Consider the following 20665-nt stretch of genomic DNA (forward strand, 5'->3'; position numbering starts at 1 on the left):
ACTTAATTTGCAACTTGAAAACTGAACTCTAAATCCATCTCCAGAACTAATCATAGGTTGCTTTCAGTGCTGTGACATCCTTGGGACACCCATCTTGACACATTCATTTCCCCAAACCCCTCCTTGCCTCCTTTACCATCTCCTCTCATACTCTGCCTCTTTTCTTTGGGCTGACAATGGGCCCCTGATTAAAACCGCGCCTTGTCCACCCCCTGTAGTGATGAGTTTGGGCGACATATTGGGGTGGAAAATCAAATGGCTTCATGCAAGTTCTGTGCCTGCCATCTCATGCTGGCAACCTCACATGCTGTCCCATTTCACCCATTCTGACACTTCTGGGGAGGGCTCACATGCCTTGTAGGCTTTTTGAGGGGAAACATAGCAAGACTACATCTCTGCAAAGATTAGAGAAAGTGTCCTTTGAGTTCCAAGGCTTTTCTGGATGTACTGTCTGTCTGTGTTTTTGTCAGAAACATTTGGTGGGGTTGGTTGGACCTAACAGAACAGACAGCCTTTACATACACATGAGTGGACTTTATGCATCCCTTTCTCAGAGTGTTGTGTAGGACGAAATTTGGTTTTAAGAAGAATCCAAAGCAGTTTGAACTGCATTTCAATAGCAGAATACTGATAACTTTGGGAGGGAAGGGGTTAATTTATTTTAAGAGCAAAAAAGAGGCAGAGGGGGAGACATGAAACCAGAGAAAGACAGAGGATGTCAGTTGGTGAATGCAGGCTCTTCTCACCTGTCACAGTCTGGCAGGTCGTTGTCACCAAAAAAGAAAAGTTCCTGAAATCTTCCTGTTGCTTACTCATATATTTGACTAATTCTGTCCCTTAGGACATATTGATGTCATGATTATTGATGGCGCTCTCTCAGTGTGTGACAGCTGTGCAGAAGAAGTTGCAGCCAACAGTTTGATGGAATACTTCTACCCCTTGTACTATAGGGCATTGATGTTTTCTGATCTTTTACTGTACCTTTTGTAGGAAAGACAGAAAGACAGGCATAGTCACTAGTTGTGGGAAAATTGTGGTTATGGTTAATTATGGAGCAGAAGAGAAGAAGTGAATAATTAGCAAAACCACTTTAACCTTCTGTTGGACTTTGTGGCATGTACATGTAAATGGCAACGCTACACTGAATACGTCAAAGGAAATAGCAATTATTTTTGATAAGATTAATTGTTATCGTGGTGATCTGTTAGTCTGAGAGAGTCAGACAGTGCACTTCTGCCAGATTTGTTCAGCTTCCCTACATTGCTCGCTTGTGAGAGAGAAATTTCATAAAAACATCTTATTATTAAAAAAGTTTAAGAAAGTTATTTCTTTCCCCCTCACAGTACCCTAGTGGCTACATAAATTTTATCCTTTCTCCGCCTGCTGCAGTTTCCCCTTCCGTGACCTCATTTGATTTGTTGACGCTTACGCTGAGATATCGTTTAATGATGTTTATGAAGGCAAATGCCACAGGAAGTACACAAGACCCAAGCGGCTTCATCCCCAGACGTCCTCGCTCACAGTTAGCCAGCTCCTGAAGTATCAGGAAAACCGCCGTTTCTGATCAGCAGTCCAAAACAATAGAATTATTCAAGTTACAATCATATAAAACAGAGAAAAGCAGTTATTTTGTGTTGCTCAACCAATCAAATAATGTCCCTTGATTTAGGAGGTGCTTTCACACCTAACCTCAAGTAATTCTAGTGCGTTTACTTGTTTGGTTTTGGTTCATTCAGGCTGGTATTAAAAGCTGTCAATCAAACAACTAAACTGGGACTGCTTGAAAAGGTGGGTCTCAGTCCGCTCCCAATTGATCTCTGGTGCCTTTAAATTTGGGGTGTAAAAGCAAAACGGTCCCTACACGTGATCTGTTCATTTGTAAAAAGCCAGTGTTAACACAAACCAAATTACGGGTGTGAAAGCAACCTTAGATTGAGATGGCCTCATTCTGGGGTTGTGGTTTACCGAGGATGTACTGCTGTTATCCCCAAGAAGCTTTCACATATCTGCCCAAAAATCTCTGTTTTTGTCCCCTGCTCTTTAATATTCTCTGATTCTTCTCCTCTCGCCTGTGAATGTTTCCCGCCGTGTTATCTAAACTGTAGCAGCTTTGTAGTAAACGTGTCAACAGTTATGTTTTTTCCTCCTCCTACAGGACAACAGAAAGATTGCTTAGGCATTACAAAGGGAATGCATTGAAGGGAAAGTGTTGAGTACAGTTGAACCTGACAACTCAGTCGTCCTCATTATGGCATTCATGAGTTATGAGTGATGGAAATGTGTGTGTACATAAATATGATACAGATTTGTGTAGTGAGTGGATTGTGTGTCCCATCCCATTATTGTACCAGTTCTATTCATCTCTGATGATCTACACTTCAATGACACAAATGTTTATGGTAATAGCTGTCAGCAAGTTGTGGCCTGGATGTCCAACATTCTTCCTCCTTGTTGTGTGTTTGTGCGCAGCAAATAACCGTAAATCCCCTGACTTGGATTCATTGAAACCATCATTCAGGCAAGCTCTTTGTAATGTAAAACATGAGCCTGTCCTCAGCACTGAAAGACCCAGGCATTAGCAATGCCCGTGCAGGTGTGAAAGGGTTCAGTCTGTATGGCCATTGAATAGCGATGAACGTCTGTGTATGAGGAGGGCTGCTGTCGGCCACCTCAGTTCACTGTCAGCACTCCACTTCACTTCCTGCTGCCTGTCAGTGGAGAGTGAGCCATCACAGAAACCACAAGAGAGCCTCTGCATTCAAAAACACTTTTATTTAAAAATAAAAAAAATAAAAACGTCTTCCAGAAATCTTCTCAAACATTCCACGCAGCTCTGAGTGCGGCCTCTGACAGCCAGATGCCTTCTTGAAATACGCTCGCAACCACATCACGGCCAGCAAAGCTCAAATAGATGCACTGATTGGCAGCCGCAGCTTGAGAAAAGTCTGACTCTTTGCTGTCCTGTGTGTGAAGGCAACCATGTTTGATCAGTTGTAGCATGGTGTTACTTTATTTATTTTTATAGCGTTGGTTTTTCAGTAGATTTGGTTTGTTCATGTTTTCTGTGTGTGTTTGTCTGTGAGGCTTCTGTCAAAAGCAGAAATGTAAACAGGGAGTGGAGACTAGGTCCCCATATATTTATGTCCCATGGTGTTTGAAAAGACAGATGCTGTGGTGATGAGAGGGATTCACAGTATGTGTCTAGCCTGGATTCATGTGGAATTTTTGCTTGGTTTGTGTGTGTGTGTGTGTGTGTGTGTGTGTGTGTGTGTGTGTCTGTTTCATTCAGTGGGCATTTTTGCTTTGTGTGTTATTTATGATTTATGGATTTGTGGAGGAATCTGTAGCCTCTGTCCCAAATTTGTGCGCGATGACAATTGAGTTTGACAGTGTTTGCACACATCAAGCGATGGTGATCATAGTGATGTTAGCTTGTGTGTAATTTCACGTGTGTGTTCATTTGGCCAGGTTTTTGTGGCGTGGTATTTTGTATGTATGTTTTTGTGTACCTTAGATTTCAAAGTAGATTTGGCTGTAATTTTTTCTTCTTTTGTGATAAGTCTTGAAAGTGTTTGTCGGTGTGTGCGTGTGTGTGTGTGTGGACGTCAGTGGCTCCTGTTCTGTTTGTGTGTCAGCTTATGTGTTTTTGTGCTTAATGGTCTAATGGTTCTCCTCTGTTGTTGTGTTTTTCAGTCACCAGACACAGACAACCTGCTGGGACCATCCAAAGATGACAGAACTCTACCAGTCACTCGGTAAGACACACACACAATCACTCAGTGTCTTCAGGTCCTGAAATAATTTTGACCCAAAATCTTGTTAAAGGGTCAGTTTAAGCTTTAAAGCATTTTCTCAGTTACCTCTATTGATACAGTATCAGGCCAATCAGATAGTTTGGCCATGTTTTAAGATATTGCACATACCGTCATTAAGCTTTCCTCCACTGCGAAACAACAAAATATTAAAAAATGTCATTTAAAAAAATTTAACAGCAACATTTCTGACTAGAAACTATGTTCCTGTCACTCTGGATAATCCACTGAATTCACTGTGAACTGTTTTATAGCATTTCCTTTGTAAAAAAGTTCCAATGAAAGATTTTCACTGTGTGTTCTCGGTTTTCTTGTGAGGGGTCGACAAAATCTTGTAGACCCATTTCTCTCTTGTCTAGTTAGTTTACTCCAGTTTACATTTAATTTGATGAAAATTGCACCTTGATCTTTTCGCTCTCTCTCCTGCTCCCTGTTCATATCATATGCATGTGTTTGTCCCAGTGGGGGGGGGCTAGTATGACTGTTCTTTAATGAGCAGCCGGCTAAGTAATAAGCTGTGAAACTTTGGGAGTGTTTGCTGCAGGCCAGCAGCTCAACAAATAGCACCGGCTCCCACTGAGACCGAAATTACTAACCTAATTAAGCAGTCCACATTAGCCACCGCTCTCCTTGGTCATCTCCGTAGACAATAACTGACAAAAAGTCAGCTTTCATTGAAGACAGAGGTCCTGCTTGTGTTGCCCAGTAGGCAGATTTCTGTTGCGCTTTGTTTTCTGATTTGCTGCCTCTTTTTTCTTTTTGTCCATCTACCTTCATCTTTCTGTCTCTCTCCCTGCCTGTAGCGGACTTGAATAATGTGAGATTCTCAGCATACCGAACAGCCATGAAGATCCGCAGACTACAGAAAGCACTGTGTTGTAAGTAAGACGCACACACTCATACACACCTTAAAACCTACAGTCGTGGTCTGCTTCCTTTGAAGTCTGGGTGCAACGAGGGGATGCAGTAATGATTTGAAGCTTTGCCAGAACTGCGCAGGAGCCAAGGATATTTTGGCTTTAAAATTGCACACACTGTGTCAGTATGCGTGTGTGTGCATGATTTTGACTATGCACAGTCACAGCTGGTGCTTGTGTTAAGCCTGTTGAGCATAGCCTCATTTTGTGTGCACAGGTGGAATTTTTTAGGCTGTGCTTTAAAAAAAAAAAAAAAAAAAGAGAGCTGCTGTTTTGATAAAGGTGGCTATTACCTACAGTCTCAGGTGGCCATCAACCCCATCCGCACACACACACACACACACACACACACACACACACACACACACACACACACACTGCAGGTGCTACAGACTCCCCCTTTGTGAGGTTTCAACCAGCATGGCAGCAGCTACTTGTGCTCAGCACAGTGTAATAATGGTGACAAATGTTAACTATTATCCTGCTGTTGACATTATTATAGCAACACACACTGCAAGCTCACACTGCTCATTTACATCCTGCTGTTTGTAGGAAGTTTTCTCTGTGTGCATGTTTGAAACAAACAGATGATGTATACTATGCCTCATGTAGTGTGTGTGTGCAGCGTAGTCCTGTGTACCTGAATAACCGTGGGTATCAAAGTGTGTTATTGTGTTTGTTGGTTGTTAATGAGTTTGAATGATTTCAGGCGTTTTAGTTTGCTATCTCATATTGGCTCTCTGATCGCATGCGTGTGTTTGTGACAGGAATGCATTAGCCTGAGTGATTTTGACTTGGGGCACTGCAATTCAATTTCATACATTAGATTAGAACAGTCACAGCGCAAAACACGCTCATACAAACACACACGTGCCAGCACATACACACAGCAGAAGGATCAGTAGTTATTAATTATTAGCCTGGATTCATGTGGAATCTTTTCTTGGAGACCTCTGTGTGTGTGTGTGTGTGTGTGTGTGTGTGTGTGTGTGTGTGTGTGTGTGTGCACGCACGTGCCTGTGTGTGAGAGAATGGCTCACACACATATGACAGGGATACTATAAAATGTCTAATTGGGTTAAGTCTGTACCAGGGGTCTGGTGAAGCACAAATGAGCTTGCGTGGCATCCGGCTAATGTGCCACGGCCTCTCATATCTCATTGCTTCATATCTGCGTGTGAAGTGAGAAAGCTAGAGAGAAGTAAAGTCGTGCTTTCTGACAGCATGGCTGCAGTGCTGTGCCAGCTCCATGTGGATACACCCCAGTAATTAGAGCTGTCTGGGGAGCAGGGGGTAACATAAGGCAAGGAGCTGTGGAGGGCTTGACTAGGAGTACACAACAGGGCAACTGAGGAGACTTAAGTGATGAGAAGAGGTGAGCAGGATACATGCTGCAGGAGAGGGAGTTTAAATGGTTTGTGGAAAAGGGTCAGAGGGAGAGATGCATATAGAGCAATAGAGGCTTAATGCCTCATGAAAACCTTTTGTCCATTGTTTCAATTTTAATATATCTGTAAAACATTTTTGAACCTCCTGCATTTTAGTATTTGTTTGATGGAAGTAGTGTACTGTATTCAGTACCCTGAAAATAGAAATGTACACAAGGGGGAGGTCTAAATAAGTTAAATGTTTGTGACATTTATTTAAGCAATGCTCTATATCTACATTGTAACAGCCTTCATTTTGGTCATGCTAATGAAACACCTGTAGCAAAGAACACACTGTGTATTTGTACACTGTCCACATGTTTTGGGGTTAACTGGTTGACCTTTTCAGTAGGCTGTGAATAAAACACTAATTAAGAGTCCCATCAGGATCTGAGCTTGCCCTTAAATGGCGCTTTTCCATTACATGGTACCAGCTCGACTCGCCTCGACTCTACTCGCCTTTTTTGGTTTTCCATTACGAAAAAAAGTACCTGGTACCTGCTAACAGGTACTTTTTTTAGTACCTCCTCAGTCGAGGTTCCAAGCGAGCTGAGGCGAGCCGAAAAGGTGACGTGAAAGCGACAGACGTGGGTGTCCTGAACAAACCCGCTATTTTTAAACAGTTTAGCCAGCTGTTTTTTTTTGCTGCCTCCAGCTTCATTTGAAACAAAATGTGTCTTCTGGTAACACACACCTTAGACGTTCTGTGTGTGTGTCGCGTTAGGTCACGACAGTTTACTGCGGCGCCGCTTGTTTTACAGTTCTGCGGAGGCTCCGGCAGAGCTTTCGCCGTAGCCTAACTACACACACACATGGCCGGCTCGACGCACACACCAGCGCACAAGTATAAACATCAGGCCACTTTTACATAAGCTACACAGGCTACGGCGAAAGCTCTGCGTGGAGCCTCCACAGAACTGTAAAACAAACTCAAGTGGCCTGATGTTTATACTTGTGGGCTGGTGTGTGCGTCGAGCCAGCATACGACCAGCCACGCTGAGGCGGTACTAAAATCTGCAATGGAAAACGGACGTACAGTGTGTCGAGTCGAGGCGAGTAGAGTCGAGGCGACTCGAGCAGGTACCATGTAATGGAAAAACGCCAAAAAATTCTGTAAATTCATGCAAAAACATAGCATCCCAAGTGCATATTTGATAATAATTCCACCAAGTTTTGAGTCAGCAGTACATTAAGACAATCTTGTTAAAGGAACAGTCCAACATTTTGGGAAATACGCTTATTTGTTTTCTTGCCAACACAAAAAAATACTTAATTACGTGACCTATAAGCAGATTTGTTACTTTTAAACCGAGCCAGGCTAGCTGTTTCCACCAGTTTCCAGTCTTTGGGCTAAGCTGAGCCAACTGATTGCTAGGTCCAGTCTTAATTTAAAAACAGACAGATATAAGAGTGGTATTGATCTTCTCATCCAACTCTCAGCAAGAGTGTGAATAAGGCAATAAGCACATTTACCAAAATGCCAATCTATTCCTAAAAACTAATTTTGTCTCATCACTCCAAGGAATGTCATTATCTCGATACAAGACAGAGAATACAATAACAATGCACTAGAATAGAACACTTGAACTGTGTCCCAAATCTAATATATATACATATACATATATATAGCCTGTACTGCATACTGTGAGATAGCTGCACAGCATTACATAAGCAACTGTACATTGCAATATGGGAGAGTGGCGTGCATAGCAGAGCACCCCTTCAAAAACACACACAGTGATGTAGCTACAGTATAGAAGTATTATTGAGATATTGATATAAATACATTCCTTTTTTTTCCATCATTGAAGATGTAGCCAACAACCATTTAAATTAGAAGAAACCAGACTGCTCTCAGTCTGACATTTTTTCCTCGTTTGTCTTTTGCTGTTCAGATTTCTCTCTCATATTAATATTTCACCACAATGATTTGTCTGTTCTCTGTCTGTACTTCCTGCAGACTCTCGCACTTAGTTGTTTTGAACTATTTTGGACAAAATATCAGTCAAGTCTGCAGTTTTTAAGTGCCTCTATGAATAGTCTGTGCCATTTTTGGCATTTTCGCTGCTGAAAGCTCATTGAACAAGTTGGAGGGGTTACTAAGGGTTCTAACTCCCTCCTTTTTTTCCCGTCCTGTCACCCCTTTTTTTTCTTTGTTCGTTCCCTCTGTTCTGTTTTAACTTTCCTCCATTCTCCTCTCTTCTTCACATTCACTTTTCTCCCCATCCTCCTCATTTCTGTCTTCTCATTGTTTTCCCTTATTTTTGTATCTAACTCCTCTCATCCTGCCCACTCTTACCTCCATCTCTCTCTCTCCTACAGTGGACCTGTTAGACCTCAGTGTGGCCCAGAACACCTTTGAGCAGCACAAGCTCACCAACAACAATCAGCTGCTGTCTGTCCCCGACGTCATCAACTGCCTGACGTCCATCTACGACGGCCTGGAGCAGGAGCACAAGGACCTGGTCAACGTGCCGCTCTGTGTTGACATGTGTCTCAACTGGCTGCTCAATGTTTACGACACGTACGTTTGCCATCTGCCGTCTGTTTCTGATTTAGGGCAGAGGGTTATGAATGAGCTTCCTTAGTTTCCTGAATTTGTCACAGATTATGACAAAACCTGGGAATGGTGCATGTTGCCACCTGCATCCTCGCCTTTTGGAAATGTAACTGTCTGATCTGTGTGTGTGTGTGTGTGTGTGTGTGTGTGTGTGTGTGTGTGTGTGTGTGTGTGTGTGTGTGTGTGTGTGTGTGTGTGTGTGTGTGTGTGTGTGTGTGTGTGTGTGTGTGTGTGTGTGTGTGTGGTCGGTCTCTGCAGTGGTCGCAGTGGGAAGATCCGCGTCCTATCCATGAAGATCGGTTTGCTCTCTCTCTCCAAGGGACACCTGGAGGAGAAATACAAATGTAAGTGCCAACCGCTGTCCCCCCCCTCTACAGGCCAGTCTGCAGCATTACTGCTCCAGCATGGCTGTAATCCCAGCAGTATTAATCAAACTCACAGAAAGAAAGAGATAGAGAGGACCTGGAGAATGGGTTGTCTAATAGCACCAGAGACCTCCTACGCGTTTATTCTATTTTCTTTTCTGATTTATTTTTGGGGATTAGCGAGCGTGAATATAGGCTTGCTGCACTCGGAGGAGACTGTCATTTTGGCTTCCTGCTCTTTGTTTCTGCTGCTTTATCTCTCTGTCTATCTTCCTCTGCTGTCACTGCTCACACCACTGTTCATCCATCCAACAGTGCCACTTTGTCTTCTGTCTGTATCTTACTTACTCTTGCATCCCTTCTTTTCCTCATCCTCCTTCTCCTCTTCCTCTTCCTCCCCTTTCTTTTGCCGTAGAATCCCTGAGCCTATTCGTTCCACTGGCAGTTTCTATTAGCCTGAGAAGGGAATCAAGTATGCTTGATTGCGCTGTTCCTCCTTTCCTCCTTTACTCTTTTAGAGTCTCATTGGCTGTCAGTTACATGCACATGCACACGCACAAACACACACACACACACACACACACGCACACACACCTAACCAGGCGTGTTGCCATTCAACACTCTTTTTGTGACTGTTACACATGTCAAATGGAATCTTGTTGCAGAAAGTAGTGAGTTGGAGATGTGGGTGTTCAGTCAGAGGACACACACACACACACACACACACACACACACACACACACACACACACATACTTAACAGGAGCTGGCATCAGGGCCAGGCCTCACACAGAGATCAAAGTCATCCCTTCATGCCCTTCGTCTCTCCCTCTCCTCTTTCTCCGGATTACCCTATCTGCTCTCTTTGCTCAGTTTGTGCACGAGCTCTGGAGATGTTCTATAACTTCATCTAAAATATAACGTGTTAGCTGGCCGAGCCTGCGTGTCACTGGGCAGGAATCCATATCCAGCACAGCTCTGTCAATCTCTGGGAGAATGTGGCAAAGAGTTGGAGGCAGGGAGAGTGAGATTAGAGGAGAAAAAGCCTGGCATGTAAGAAGTAAGACAGAAAGATTAAAAATGCATAATTTCCCTAATTTCTTCTGTGTCCTCCCTACCACCTCCCACCTACATATACACACACTAACACCTTCCCTCCCATTACGTGCTATACCGTCACACTTTCTCCCTCTACATCTATTTATACCTATATTTTTCATTTTAAATATCACCCACATGCTTTGACTCTTTCTCTTACTCCCTCTTTCTCTTTTTATCTCTTTCTTCCTCATCCACCTCCACCCTGTCTCCCCCCCCGCTCAGACCTCTTCAGCCAGGTAGCATCAGCAGGTGACACCTGTGACCAGAGGCAGCTTGGTCTGCTGCTACATGAAGCCATCCAGGTCCCGAGGCAGCTAGGGGAGGTGGCCGCCTTCGGAGGCTCCAACATCGAACCCAGTGTCCGCAGCTGCTTCCAGCACGTATGTTCACACACAGACACACACAATGTAGATGTGCACTGAACGCATACATGTCAGTCCGTTAGATAGATTATAGGCATGGGGAAGAAATCTTAAAATGCTAATTGTATAAAGAAATGGATGCATGCATAAGAACGCACAAATACATTTTTCCTTTCATTGTAAAGTCATAATATTTTATCTATTATCAGTATAAAACAGTCCATGGCACATATGATGACAATTATATATACTTATACACTATATTACATAACTCAAAAATAAGAAGGACAAATCTCTCAATGCATGGACAAAGTGAATCAATTTGCAATATAAAACTAAAATATATTATTCAAATAGTTTATTGACAATACCAAAAAACGGCAACTACATCGATAATTAATTAATAATTTGAATACTTTTTTGAGCAAAATGCCAAAATAATTACTACCACCAGCCTCACAACTGTGAATATTTTCTGGTTTTCTTCACCCTCTATAAGAGTAAACTGAGTACGGTACATTGGGATTTTGGGAGTGTTGGTTGCACAACGCACAATTTTATGACATTATATAGACCAAACTTCTCAATCAAGAAAATAATTAGCAGGTTAATTGCTAATGAAAATAGTAGCTGCAACCCTAACGCAACCCAAGGCTAGTTAAGGTTAGGGCTTGCAAAGTTGGCTCGAGCCAGAACTAAACAAACTAAACTAAAACAACTCTTCTCAAAATGGCCTACAGATTTCCATAATATCTCAAAAAACTATCATAGTCCTGCAGTCAGGAACACCCTCTCCAGGCACAGAGTTCACCCCCTTGTTACTGCTACAAATAGCTAAAAGAGATTTGTAAAAAAAAAAAAAAAAAGAAAAGAAAAAAAGGCTGATATTTCACTTTTATCCAAAGAAGATTTCATGCATGGGCTCCTTCTTGTCACACTCTCTGAGCCAGTTTGTGACATGAATCAACAACTATCTGATACAATGTTCAAAAAGCTGAACATTTTGAGATTCAAAAAGATGGGATTTATTGTTGGGCTGTTGTAACAATGCTGAAACTCTGCCAACGTTTCTGCATTGGCTTCTAAATTACCCTATGGCTTTGTCCAGCTTTATGTAAATGTAAAGGTTTTAGAGTCACAGTAACCAAAGCTACTGTAGGTCAAAGTGGTCAGTATGTTTCAAGTTACATTATTGATAATAGTTTTTGGCAAGTAATCAGTACTGTAAAAGATTAAGTTTTGGTGCATCTTCCCAAAGCAGAAGTCATTAAGCACCTCAGTCTCCTCTGTGTCTCCCAGCCATCTAACACCTGCCTCTCTCAATCCTGTAAAAGTGCTTCAATATTTAGGCTCTGCTGACCAACCATGAAGCCTCAAATGGCCTCCAGTCTTCTGCTGGCTGTCCTCTAGTGTTTTACCGCGGCCAGCTAACCAATTTCCCCGGCTTTATCTCTGGACGTTACTGGCATTTAATGATGTCTTCATCCCCCAGGATCACTGTTTCATTTTTCACACTTTCTCCCCTGGCTCATGCTTCGGCAGTCATAAATGGGATCCAAACATTAAAATTAGGAAGCTATAAATTTCACTGATCTCCTGTGCTGCGCCTCTCAAAATAGCAGTGATGCAGTTTTAAGCCTTATCTCGCTCTCCTTTTTTCTTCTCAAAGTAATGATAAAAGCCAAACACCTTGCCTATTAATATACACATGCAAACGGAGAGGTCAGCATGCACAAGTACATGCACTAATTGCTCACCGACTTGATCATGAATTGCTGTGCCAGCTGTAGTCCAGTTGCTCATTAATCATTCAATCACCTTGGCAGGTAGAAACCACACACACATATACACACACACACACACACACACACACACACACACACACACACACACACACACACACACACACACACACACACACACACATATACACACATATATACACACACACACACACACACACACACACACACACACACAAAAACTCTCTCATATACGCCCACAAACACAAGCAAAGTGCTGTGCCACTTGTGTGTCAGTCTGCCCTGCCAGTGACACTGCAGTCAACCAGTCCATTTAGTTTAATGGGCCTGTGATGAACGAGTAGCACCGCCATAAATATGGCCTCTTTAACTGTTCCTTTGTCACTCTCCTTCATTTATCCATCCATCCCCCTATCTAGCCATACTTTCAGCCATATCTCCTCTGCAGTAATTAATCTGTAAGTGCCATAATTCTGCCGTTAGATGGCACGTAGGAGGGATGGGAGGCGAAGATGCGTATGGGGAAAGGAGAGACAGAGAGGTACTCTGATTGTTCAGGGGAAGGTCAAATGTAAGGGTGAAGGATGTAAAGATGATTTGAGATGTCACCAGGGTGGAAGTGTCATTGGCAGTGTTCTCATTTGTCAACTAGTAACTCACAGAAGCCTCCTTACAGTATGGCCTTCAACCCATCTAAAAGAATCACACTTAACATTTTATGGTTTACAAGTTTTTAAAATGGACATATAATTTACTGAACATTAAAAATAATCAATGATTGATCAACTGAAATGCATATACCCAGGTGATCTTCAGAGCTGGGTATCATTTCAGTTTCAGAATCAATACCAAAACAATACTTACTTTTAGGAATATAAACATGTTTTTCTTAAAACTTCTCAGAAGTTTGACGTTGTTTAAACACTGGCAGCTGTACAAGAACTTTGAAATACAGTCCACAGTTGGCACATTTCAGATGAGAAACTTTTCATGAGTAAAGAAGAGCACAAATCTGAGTAAATATTTGGTACTTGACCTTTTTCGATATTCGGTGCTATGGACACATTTACCCTTATCATACACCAAAGCTTACTGGGGAAATTAAATTTTTAAAAACAACTGCAAATATTAATTATAAAAGCCAATTCCTGATTCCAATTTTAAGCTTTGAATGCGCCTCTATTTAGTTTGTTTTGGAGCATGAATTTATTTTCAGGGGGATATGCTAATCAAATTGAGACACTTACAGTCTACAGTTATAAGCCTTGGGAAGGGATCAGGGAACACCCACACATACACACGCACACTTACTCTATTTCTTTTGATTATTCTCTCCTATTTCAAATGTATTCAGCCCTTTGCCTCATTCACTGCCCTTTTTCTGTGAAGGGATGATGGAAAGGTCGTCTTGGATTTGTTTAGCGGTAACAACAGCTATGTCAAAGCTTCTCCCCCTGTGTTGGCTTTTCCAATGGGCTCATTATAATCTGCAGTCGGACAAATATTCTCCTGAAAGATAATTTGTAGATGTTTTGTTTGTGTCTGTAAAGTTTCTTCTTGTTGACAAGTTGGTTTTTGAAATGTTGGAAAGTGGACACTTGATTTTTAGTTAGTTGTTCTTGGAGAAGCCACGTTTCACATTCAGAGTATGTAAAACAATAGACTGTGCAAATACAGGTTACATAAACAATTACACCTCCAAAAGTTTAGAGCAGCAGATAAGAGTAGGAGTTTGGTGGTGTTTTTCATAGCTACTTGCACAGAGCATTATGGCTGTTAGCTAACAGCAAAGCTATGGGCGTGTAGGAGAAGGGCAGTGAGGGTGTTGGCATCAATCAATGTTTATTGTTAGGTTTTTCAACCAATAAACATGAATAAGGAGCTCATAAATGTTATTTAGTCTTGGTCCACAGTTCAAGGCCGTAACGCGCCTGAGGGAATCGCCACTTTAATATGTATGGTCATCTTAAATTTGTCTGCATCTTTATTAGGCTTTCAGTAACAAGCAAAGAGTTACAGCCGGCTATTCATTTATGGGAATGATGTTGTACATGTTTCTCTATCATGCTACAAAGTGCCTTTACAGTTTGTCAGCTTTGTTGAACTTTTTTAGAAACTGTAAACTTCACATGGTTGCTTGGTTGGTCTTGGCCCTGCCTCTTTTGTTCCCAGGTGACGAATAAGGTGGAGCTGGAGCCCAGGCAGTTTGTTGATTGGATGCGTCTGGAGCCCCAGTCTATGGTTTGGCTTCCGGTCCTGCACAGAGTGGCTGCTGCAGAGACGGCGAAACATCAGGCTAAGTGTAACATCTGCAAGGAGTGTCCTATTGTTGGCTTCAGGTGAACACACACACACACACACACACACACACACACACACACACACACACACACACACAAACAAAATAAAGAGACAAGTCTGCAACATGTAACAGGCCTCACACACAAACAGCAAATGTGGCAGTGTTCTGTGTTGTTCTCTCCTGGTTGAGCATAAAGGGCAGATCTGCTCTGGAGGGCAGGCATTTACCTAAATGTCAACAGCTGATACACCACTGACTAAATACCATCCGGTGGTTTGCAAGGAAACACACATACTCACAAAGACAGCAACACACTCATACACACACTGCCACATCCACAAAGTTCACAAAGAGCTGATTGGCTGGCAAACAATCCATAACAGACCACCCTGTGATACTGTGGAGGACTGACAATCACAATCACAATCACACACACACACACACACACACACACACACACACACACACACACACACACACACACGCACACACACACGCACACCCATATACAGTAACAACAGGTAAGAAAAATGTGTGTTATGCTATAGTCAAGTTATCATAAAATGTAGTTTTTCACTGACCAGTTGTGCAGGGAAATGCTTTTTCTGTGGCTGGAGATATATGTATCACTATCCCAAGTGAAGTAGGGTTGCTGGAATGTCCCCTTCAGATCCCTTGCTTTGCCAGCAGAAAGAGAAACACAGTCAGACATTTGATGAAGCACACGTCTCCCAAGTTCTGTCATTGATCGATGAGAGGGAGCGATGGAGGGAGGGAAAGGCAGAGAGCAAGAAAGAAAGAGAAAGGAAAATGCATAGCAGACATTTTGTAGTGTTGTTTCATTTCCCCCCCTTGCAAGTCGCTGTCGTTTTTATGCTAGCATGGTACATGGGATCATCCAAGATCATTAAACTAAATTTAAAGGATAATGTGTCAGCAGTTATGTTTACATTTGATAAATTTCAACTCAGACGTCGCAATTGGTGGGATAGCTAACAAGCCACCAAGCCACTTTCAGTATGTACCATTTCCTGTGCATTCAAGCAAACTTGTTCTGAGCATGTGTTGCATTTGCATACTTTTAATGTTGGCCAGCAATATTTAAAACATAATGGCTTCTGCTGCAAAATGCCAGTGAGACAAAAGTGTGATAATTTGTAGGACTAATAGTGTAACATTGGATGTTGACCTTTATTTATTTAAAGCGGTTTTATTGCTCTACTTTTGTTTTAATATCTTCTTGGTCATGACATCTTATGATTCAGTGTTTTCCAACCAGTGTTTTCCAACCTTCTGCAGTTGCCACGGAGTATGTGGAACAATTGTGGAGTAGGTCAACTAATTTGAAAAAAATAATTTATAATTATAAAATTATGATTTGATTAAACATTGTTGTGTTTAGGTGGAATAGAACCATCCAAATTGCTGTGATGCTGATCTTAAGTATATTTATTGTCACAATAACCAGTAAGCTACGTGCTACAATGGGCTGACTGCAAAGTACATACCTCCCACCAGTCAGTTCTAACATTATTACGTCATCATTACTATTGTTGTCCTTTTTATTGGTATTGATGCTTTCATTTTTATTCCTATTTAAATCACTGCTTGCATTTATTATATATTGATAATTTCTTTGTAAAGCATATGTAATGGAATCTTGAAAAGGTGCTTAATAAAAAGCACGTTTTAACACAGAAAAGGATGTCAGCTGAGAAGACCAGACAATACAGGTTCCATCATTAACCAAAAATGGATGAACTCATTAATTAAGGGCCATCTCAGTACCTCCGGCTATGAAGGTGAATTAACGCCCCATCCTTGTAGTAATATGCTGCGTGTCAGTATGTAATGGTGCATTTGACTTGGTAGTGTCGTGTGCACTGTTGCATCCTTTTGATATATGGCAGTCTCTCGTAGCTCATCAGTCAGCTAACCTTGGGAGAACTGGAGAGGAGAGAAAGATAAAAGACTAAAGCTATTATGGCTGAACGGCTCCTGTCTCAATTGAGCTGTTAAATGGCCTTCTGGCTACAGCTGCTGCTGAGGACAACATCCTGACAGTTGTTGTGTTTTGGTGAAAATCCAACTGTCTGTCACACGTCAGCATATTGAGAAGGTTGTGTGTGTGTGTAGGTGGGTGTGGGTGGGTGGGTGTGCGATTGTTAAGAGTGACAGGGGAAATCGGCAGCTCTCCAGGAGTCCTCAGTATAGCCTGGAGATGAGTCATGTTGTAGGGCTACAAATGTGTATACACACACACACACACACACACCTTGAGAACATGATGAAAGTGACATCTACACACTACTTCTCAACTCAACCTACCTCACTTTTCACCTCCCTTACTCCTCTCCTCTCTCTCTCTCTCTCTCTCTCTCTCTCTCTCTCTCTCTAGGTATCGCAGTCTGAAGCATTTTAACTACGACGTGTGTCAGAGCTGCTTCTTTTCTGGGCGCACAGCCAAGGGCCACAAGCTCAACTACCCCATGGTGGAGTACTGTACACCGGTGAGGGAGCAAAACACACACACACACACACACACACACACACACACACACACACACAGGCACACACGTTGTTCAGCAGCCCATCTCAAATCTCTTTTCCAAGTGCTCACAAACTTTACTCATCCATTTAATGAAGGCAACACATTTGTACTGATTTTCAATTTGAATCATTACCTTATGCTGAACACATGCTGTTCCAAATATTTTGTAATTCAATGAATTGTTATTTGTATTTAAAGCATGTGGACAGCTAAACTTTTCAGTCAATCAATATGCTGCTATAACATTCATTTCATTTGAATGGGATCACTGTCTTGATTCAGTAGGGGTGCCAACGCAGAGGGCTCTGGCAAAAAAACACAGGTCTTCCTGCAGAAGACTTTGCTCAATGTTTGTCGCAAAGCAACGTTGACGCATCAGCCAATCAAATATGTGCAAGCGCACATTCCTAGTAGATTATTTTGTAACATGAACGCTGTTTTTTACTGTTAAATTGGCGATCATCGCAACAAAAGATAAAATGAGTTGTAAAATCCATACATAGATAGAGATGTGCAGCATTTTGGGAGTCTGATAAGTCTTCCAACTCAACTCAAAAATCTGTCACTCAAGCTGAATCTTCTTGATAGTATTTAATCGTTTCACCAGTACCTGAACCAGCACGCCCCCGACAAGATAGCCCCTTGCATTTTTTTAATGGCTATTATAATAATATAGATTATAATAATGACTATTTTCGGTCTGAAAGCCCACTGAGGCCTGTCTCGCAGTCTGCGTTCCAATTTATCCTAAAGGTTGAGGTCAAGGCTCTGAGATCAAATGGAGTATGGTCAAGATATTCCAACCAAACTCAGGAAACCATTTGGCCTTATAGTGTTGTTGTTAAGGCACTTCATAAACAGTATTGCAAGCATAGAACAGATTTTTATCCCCTCGCTGTGATTAATGCAAGTTGACATTACTCCTGCCACTTGCCTCTACATCCTACTTCCCATGCAGTTGATTTCTCCAACTTGTTCCACAATCAACCCTCCCGACAGACCTCTGGCTTCATTTGAATTTTCATGAACAAATGGTAAAATGCTTGTGGCTCTCTGAGGTCTTTTTATAATTTCTGCTGGAAAGCAATATTTCACTTTACTACTACACAGAGAGAAGAATATTAGAAAAGGGGGAGCTAGGCGAAATTGAACATTGCCCTGTTTCTCAATTAGAATCGCACACTTGTGGGCAAACTCGTTTCAATATTGCTTAACGTCAAACTTTGAGTGACTTGAGTGGAGACATTTCTCATTTCTGTCTTTTAATTTGCTTTTTCAATTTTGCAAATGGGATAGATATTGACTCTGGGAGAGCAGCTATAGGGAGTAGTGATCATTCTTCCCCCAGTTAAGATGCCCAGCAACTGCCTGCCATGACTTTGAAAAAAAACACTATTTTATATTCAGCTTGCTGCAGCAACCAACACTTAAAATGTTGGTTAAAGATTATTACGCAGCTATAGGGCACGTTAATCACTCAGGAGTTTAATGATCGGCAGCTTTACTGGAAAGGAAGGAATAAGCAGTAGCTTCAGAGCGATTCTACATTTCTCCTTGACTTTTTCCACATTTTTTGTTCTTAAAACCAAAGTGGGTTTTATTAGGATTTTTGACAATGAGCTGCACACATCCCCTTAAAATGACTGGTACAAACCCTAAAACACAGTTAAGGTTAATCCAAATGAGATTCAATCTTCCTGAGATGTCTGTACAACTTGACCCACTCTGCGGCCAGTTCAATTGATTTTTAAATGTGATTTAAAGTTTTCTGTACCTCTGTATATATCATTATGTATCTATTAGGGACACTATAGGGATACTCTTAGTGCTGGTCGCCCAACAGTCTAAGCAGCTAAGCACGGCAGACTTTGGTTAGATGAGATCATGAACATAAGAGCCATGCTGAGCTATGGGGCAGATGTTGCTAGAAGGACAATAATCACTGTGGCAGAAGTCTGGTGTGTTTGGCAGAAAAGAGGCTCATGACAGCTGCTTGGAAGCTGCAAAAAGTCCAGTGACAGACTGAGAGCAAAAGACAAAGGATTTTAAGCACTGATTAAATGAATATGTGAACTTCCTAGCCATAATGTTAAGCTCTGCGTCTGCCAGAAAGCGATCACAACTTATCACCATTACTACTTTGAAGAATGGCTGTGACAGCAGCATACTGCCCGCAGGCTTTTCAGCACCAACAAGGATAAAGGGGGCAATGAATGGAGCCAAGTACCAGCACATTATTGGGGACAGCTTGATTCGCAGTGCCAAACACCTTAGAGCGGTGCAACAGCTTATTTTCTGCTCGAACAATGACCTAAAGTACACAGTACAGTGAGATCAATACTGAAATGGCTGTAGAACAAAAGTAAGAAAAAACTTGACTTACATTCTTGCTGAGAAGCTGTGATATCACGTGACACTTGCTGTTCATAAACACCTGTCGGAGGGAGATCAAATGAAAACTCATCTGAAGCAACTTATTGTGTCATTTCTCCTTCAGTTCAACTTAACTTTATTCAAGATCTTTGAAGTGCAAGTTTTTTTCTCTTTTTTTCATCTGAACATATTACCATGATACATCATTATATTTACCCTTCTCCCCATACTCAAACCAAATTGTGTTTCAGTTTCATACCTTTGAAAATATCGAGTCCATATTGAATAATGATTCTACAAAAAACAGATTTTGCAGAAAGTTAAAGACTGATAGTGGCATTTGTGTGACTCAGTGCGGCCATTTGATAAGATTTGTTCTCTCATCTTTGTCATACTGTGTACTTTATGGCCACAATATTGCTTTTTTTATTAGGTTTTCAATTTTATGGGAGTGACATTTTTATAGAGCCAATGGGATTTTTCAGTGATATTGAAGAAGCCAAATTTGGTGGTGTGCTGTATTGATTTCTGTAATTTGAATGTTTTTACCTTTCCTAAGTGGAGGTGTTGTTTGGGTCTGACTGTGGCTGGTGTCTCTAGTGTCATTTTGTTGTCACAATCCGTCAGGGAGCATCCTGGTGGCCTTGTGGTTATGATGCACACACCATGTAACTTCAACATCTCCCATTTCATTTCTCTCTCTCCCCCATTGTTTCCGTTCAATATCCACATTGTCACTATGTAATAAAGGCAAAAAACTAAATCTTAAAAAGAAAAATAAACCTGCCTGGTGAACCACACAGAAAGGAGCTTACATAAAAACACACATAAACTTGCACAAATTATCCTTCAGCCTAGTATAATTGTTTAGTAATTGCTGTTGGTTTGCTCAAGCTACCATCTTAAATTGCATGGATTAGTCAATAAGTGAATTTAGAAGTCTGTTCATTTACGCATATCTGTCAGGTGTGTGTGTGTGTGTGTGTGTGTGTGTGTGTGTGTGTGTGTGTGTGTGTGTGTGTGTGTGTGTGTGTGTGTGTCAGTGGTTGTCTGAATCCTCTGTAAAGGGATTTTCTCTCCCTCTGGTCAGACTGTTGTGTGGTAATTTGTTGAGTGCTTGCAAGGCAGAAACC

General features: G+C 41.7%; 1 protein-coding gene across 8 annotated transcripts in view; it reads left to right on the forward strand.

Moving 5' to 3' along the window:
* The window catches only part of utrn (utrophin), a 190884-nt gene that overhangs the window by 136881 nt on the left and 33338 nt on the right, over nt 1-20665 (forward strand). For all 8 annotated transcript variants that reach the window (XM_031322136.2, XM_031322135.2, XM_031322140.2 and 5 more), the window contains 7 exons: nt 3694-3755; nt 4616-4690; nt 8479-8680; nt 8975-9060; nt 10404-10561; nt 14479-14645; nt 17007-17118. In XM_031322136.2, coding sequence (XP_031177996.1) covers nt 3694-3755; nt 4616-4690; nt 8479-8680; nt 8975-9060; nt 10404-10561; nt 14479-14645; nt 17007-17118 — 862 coding nt within the window. The remainder of the gene's footprint in view (nt 1-3693; nt 3756-4615; nt 4691-8478; nt 8681-8974; nt 9061-10403; nt 10562-14478; nt 14646-17006; nt 17119-20665) is intronic.

This window comes from Sander lucioperca, chromosome 19 (genome assembly GCF_008315115.2).
Source record: "Sander lucioperca isolate FBNREF2018 chromosome 19, SLUC_FBN_1.2, whole genome shotgun sequence".
NCBI classification, from domain to species: domain Eukaryota; kingdom Metazoa; phylum Chordata; class Actinopteri; order Perciformes; family Percidae; genus Sander; species Sander lucioperca.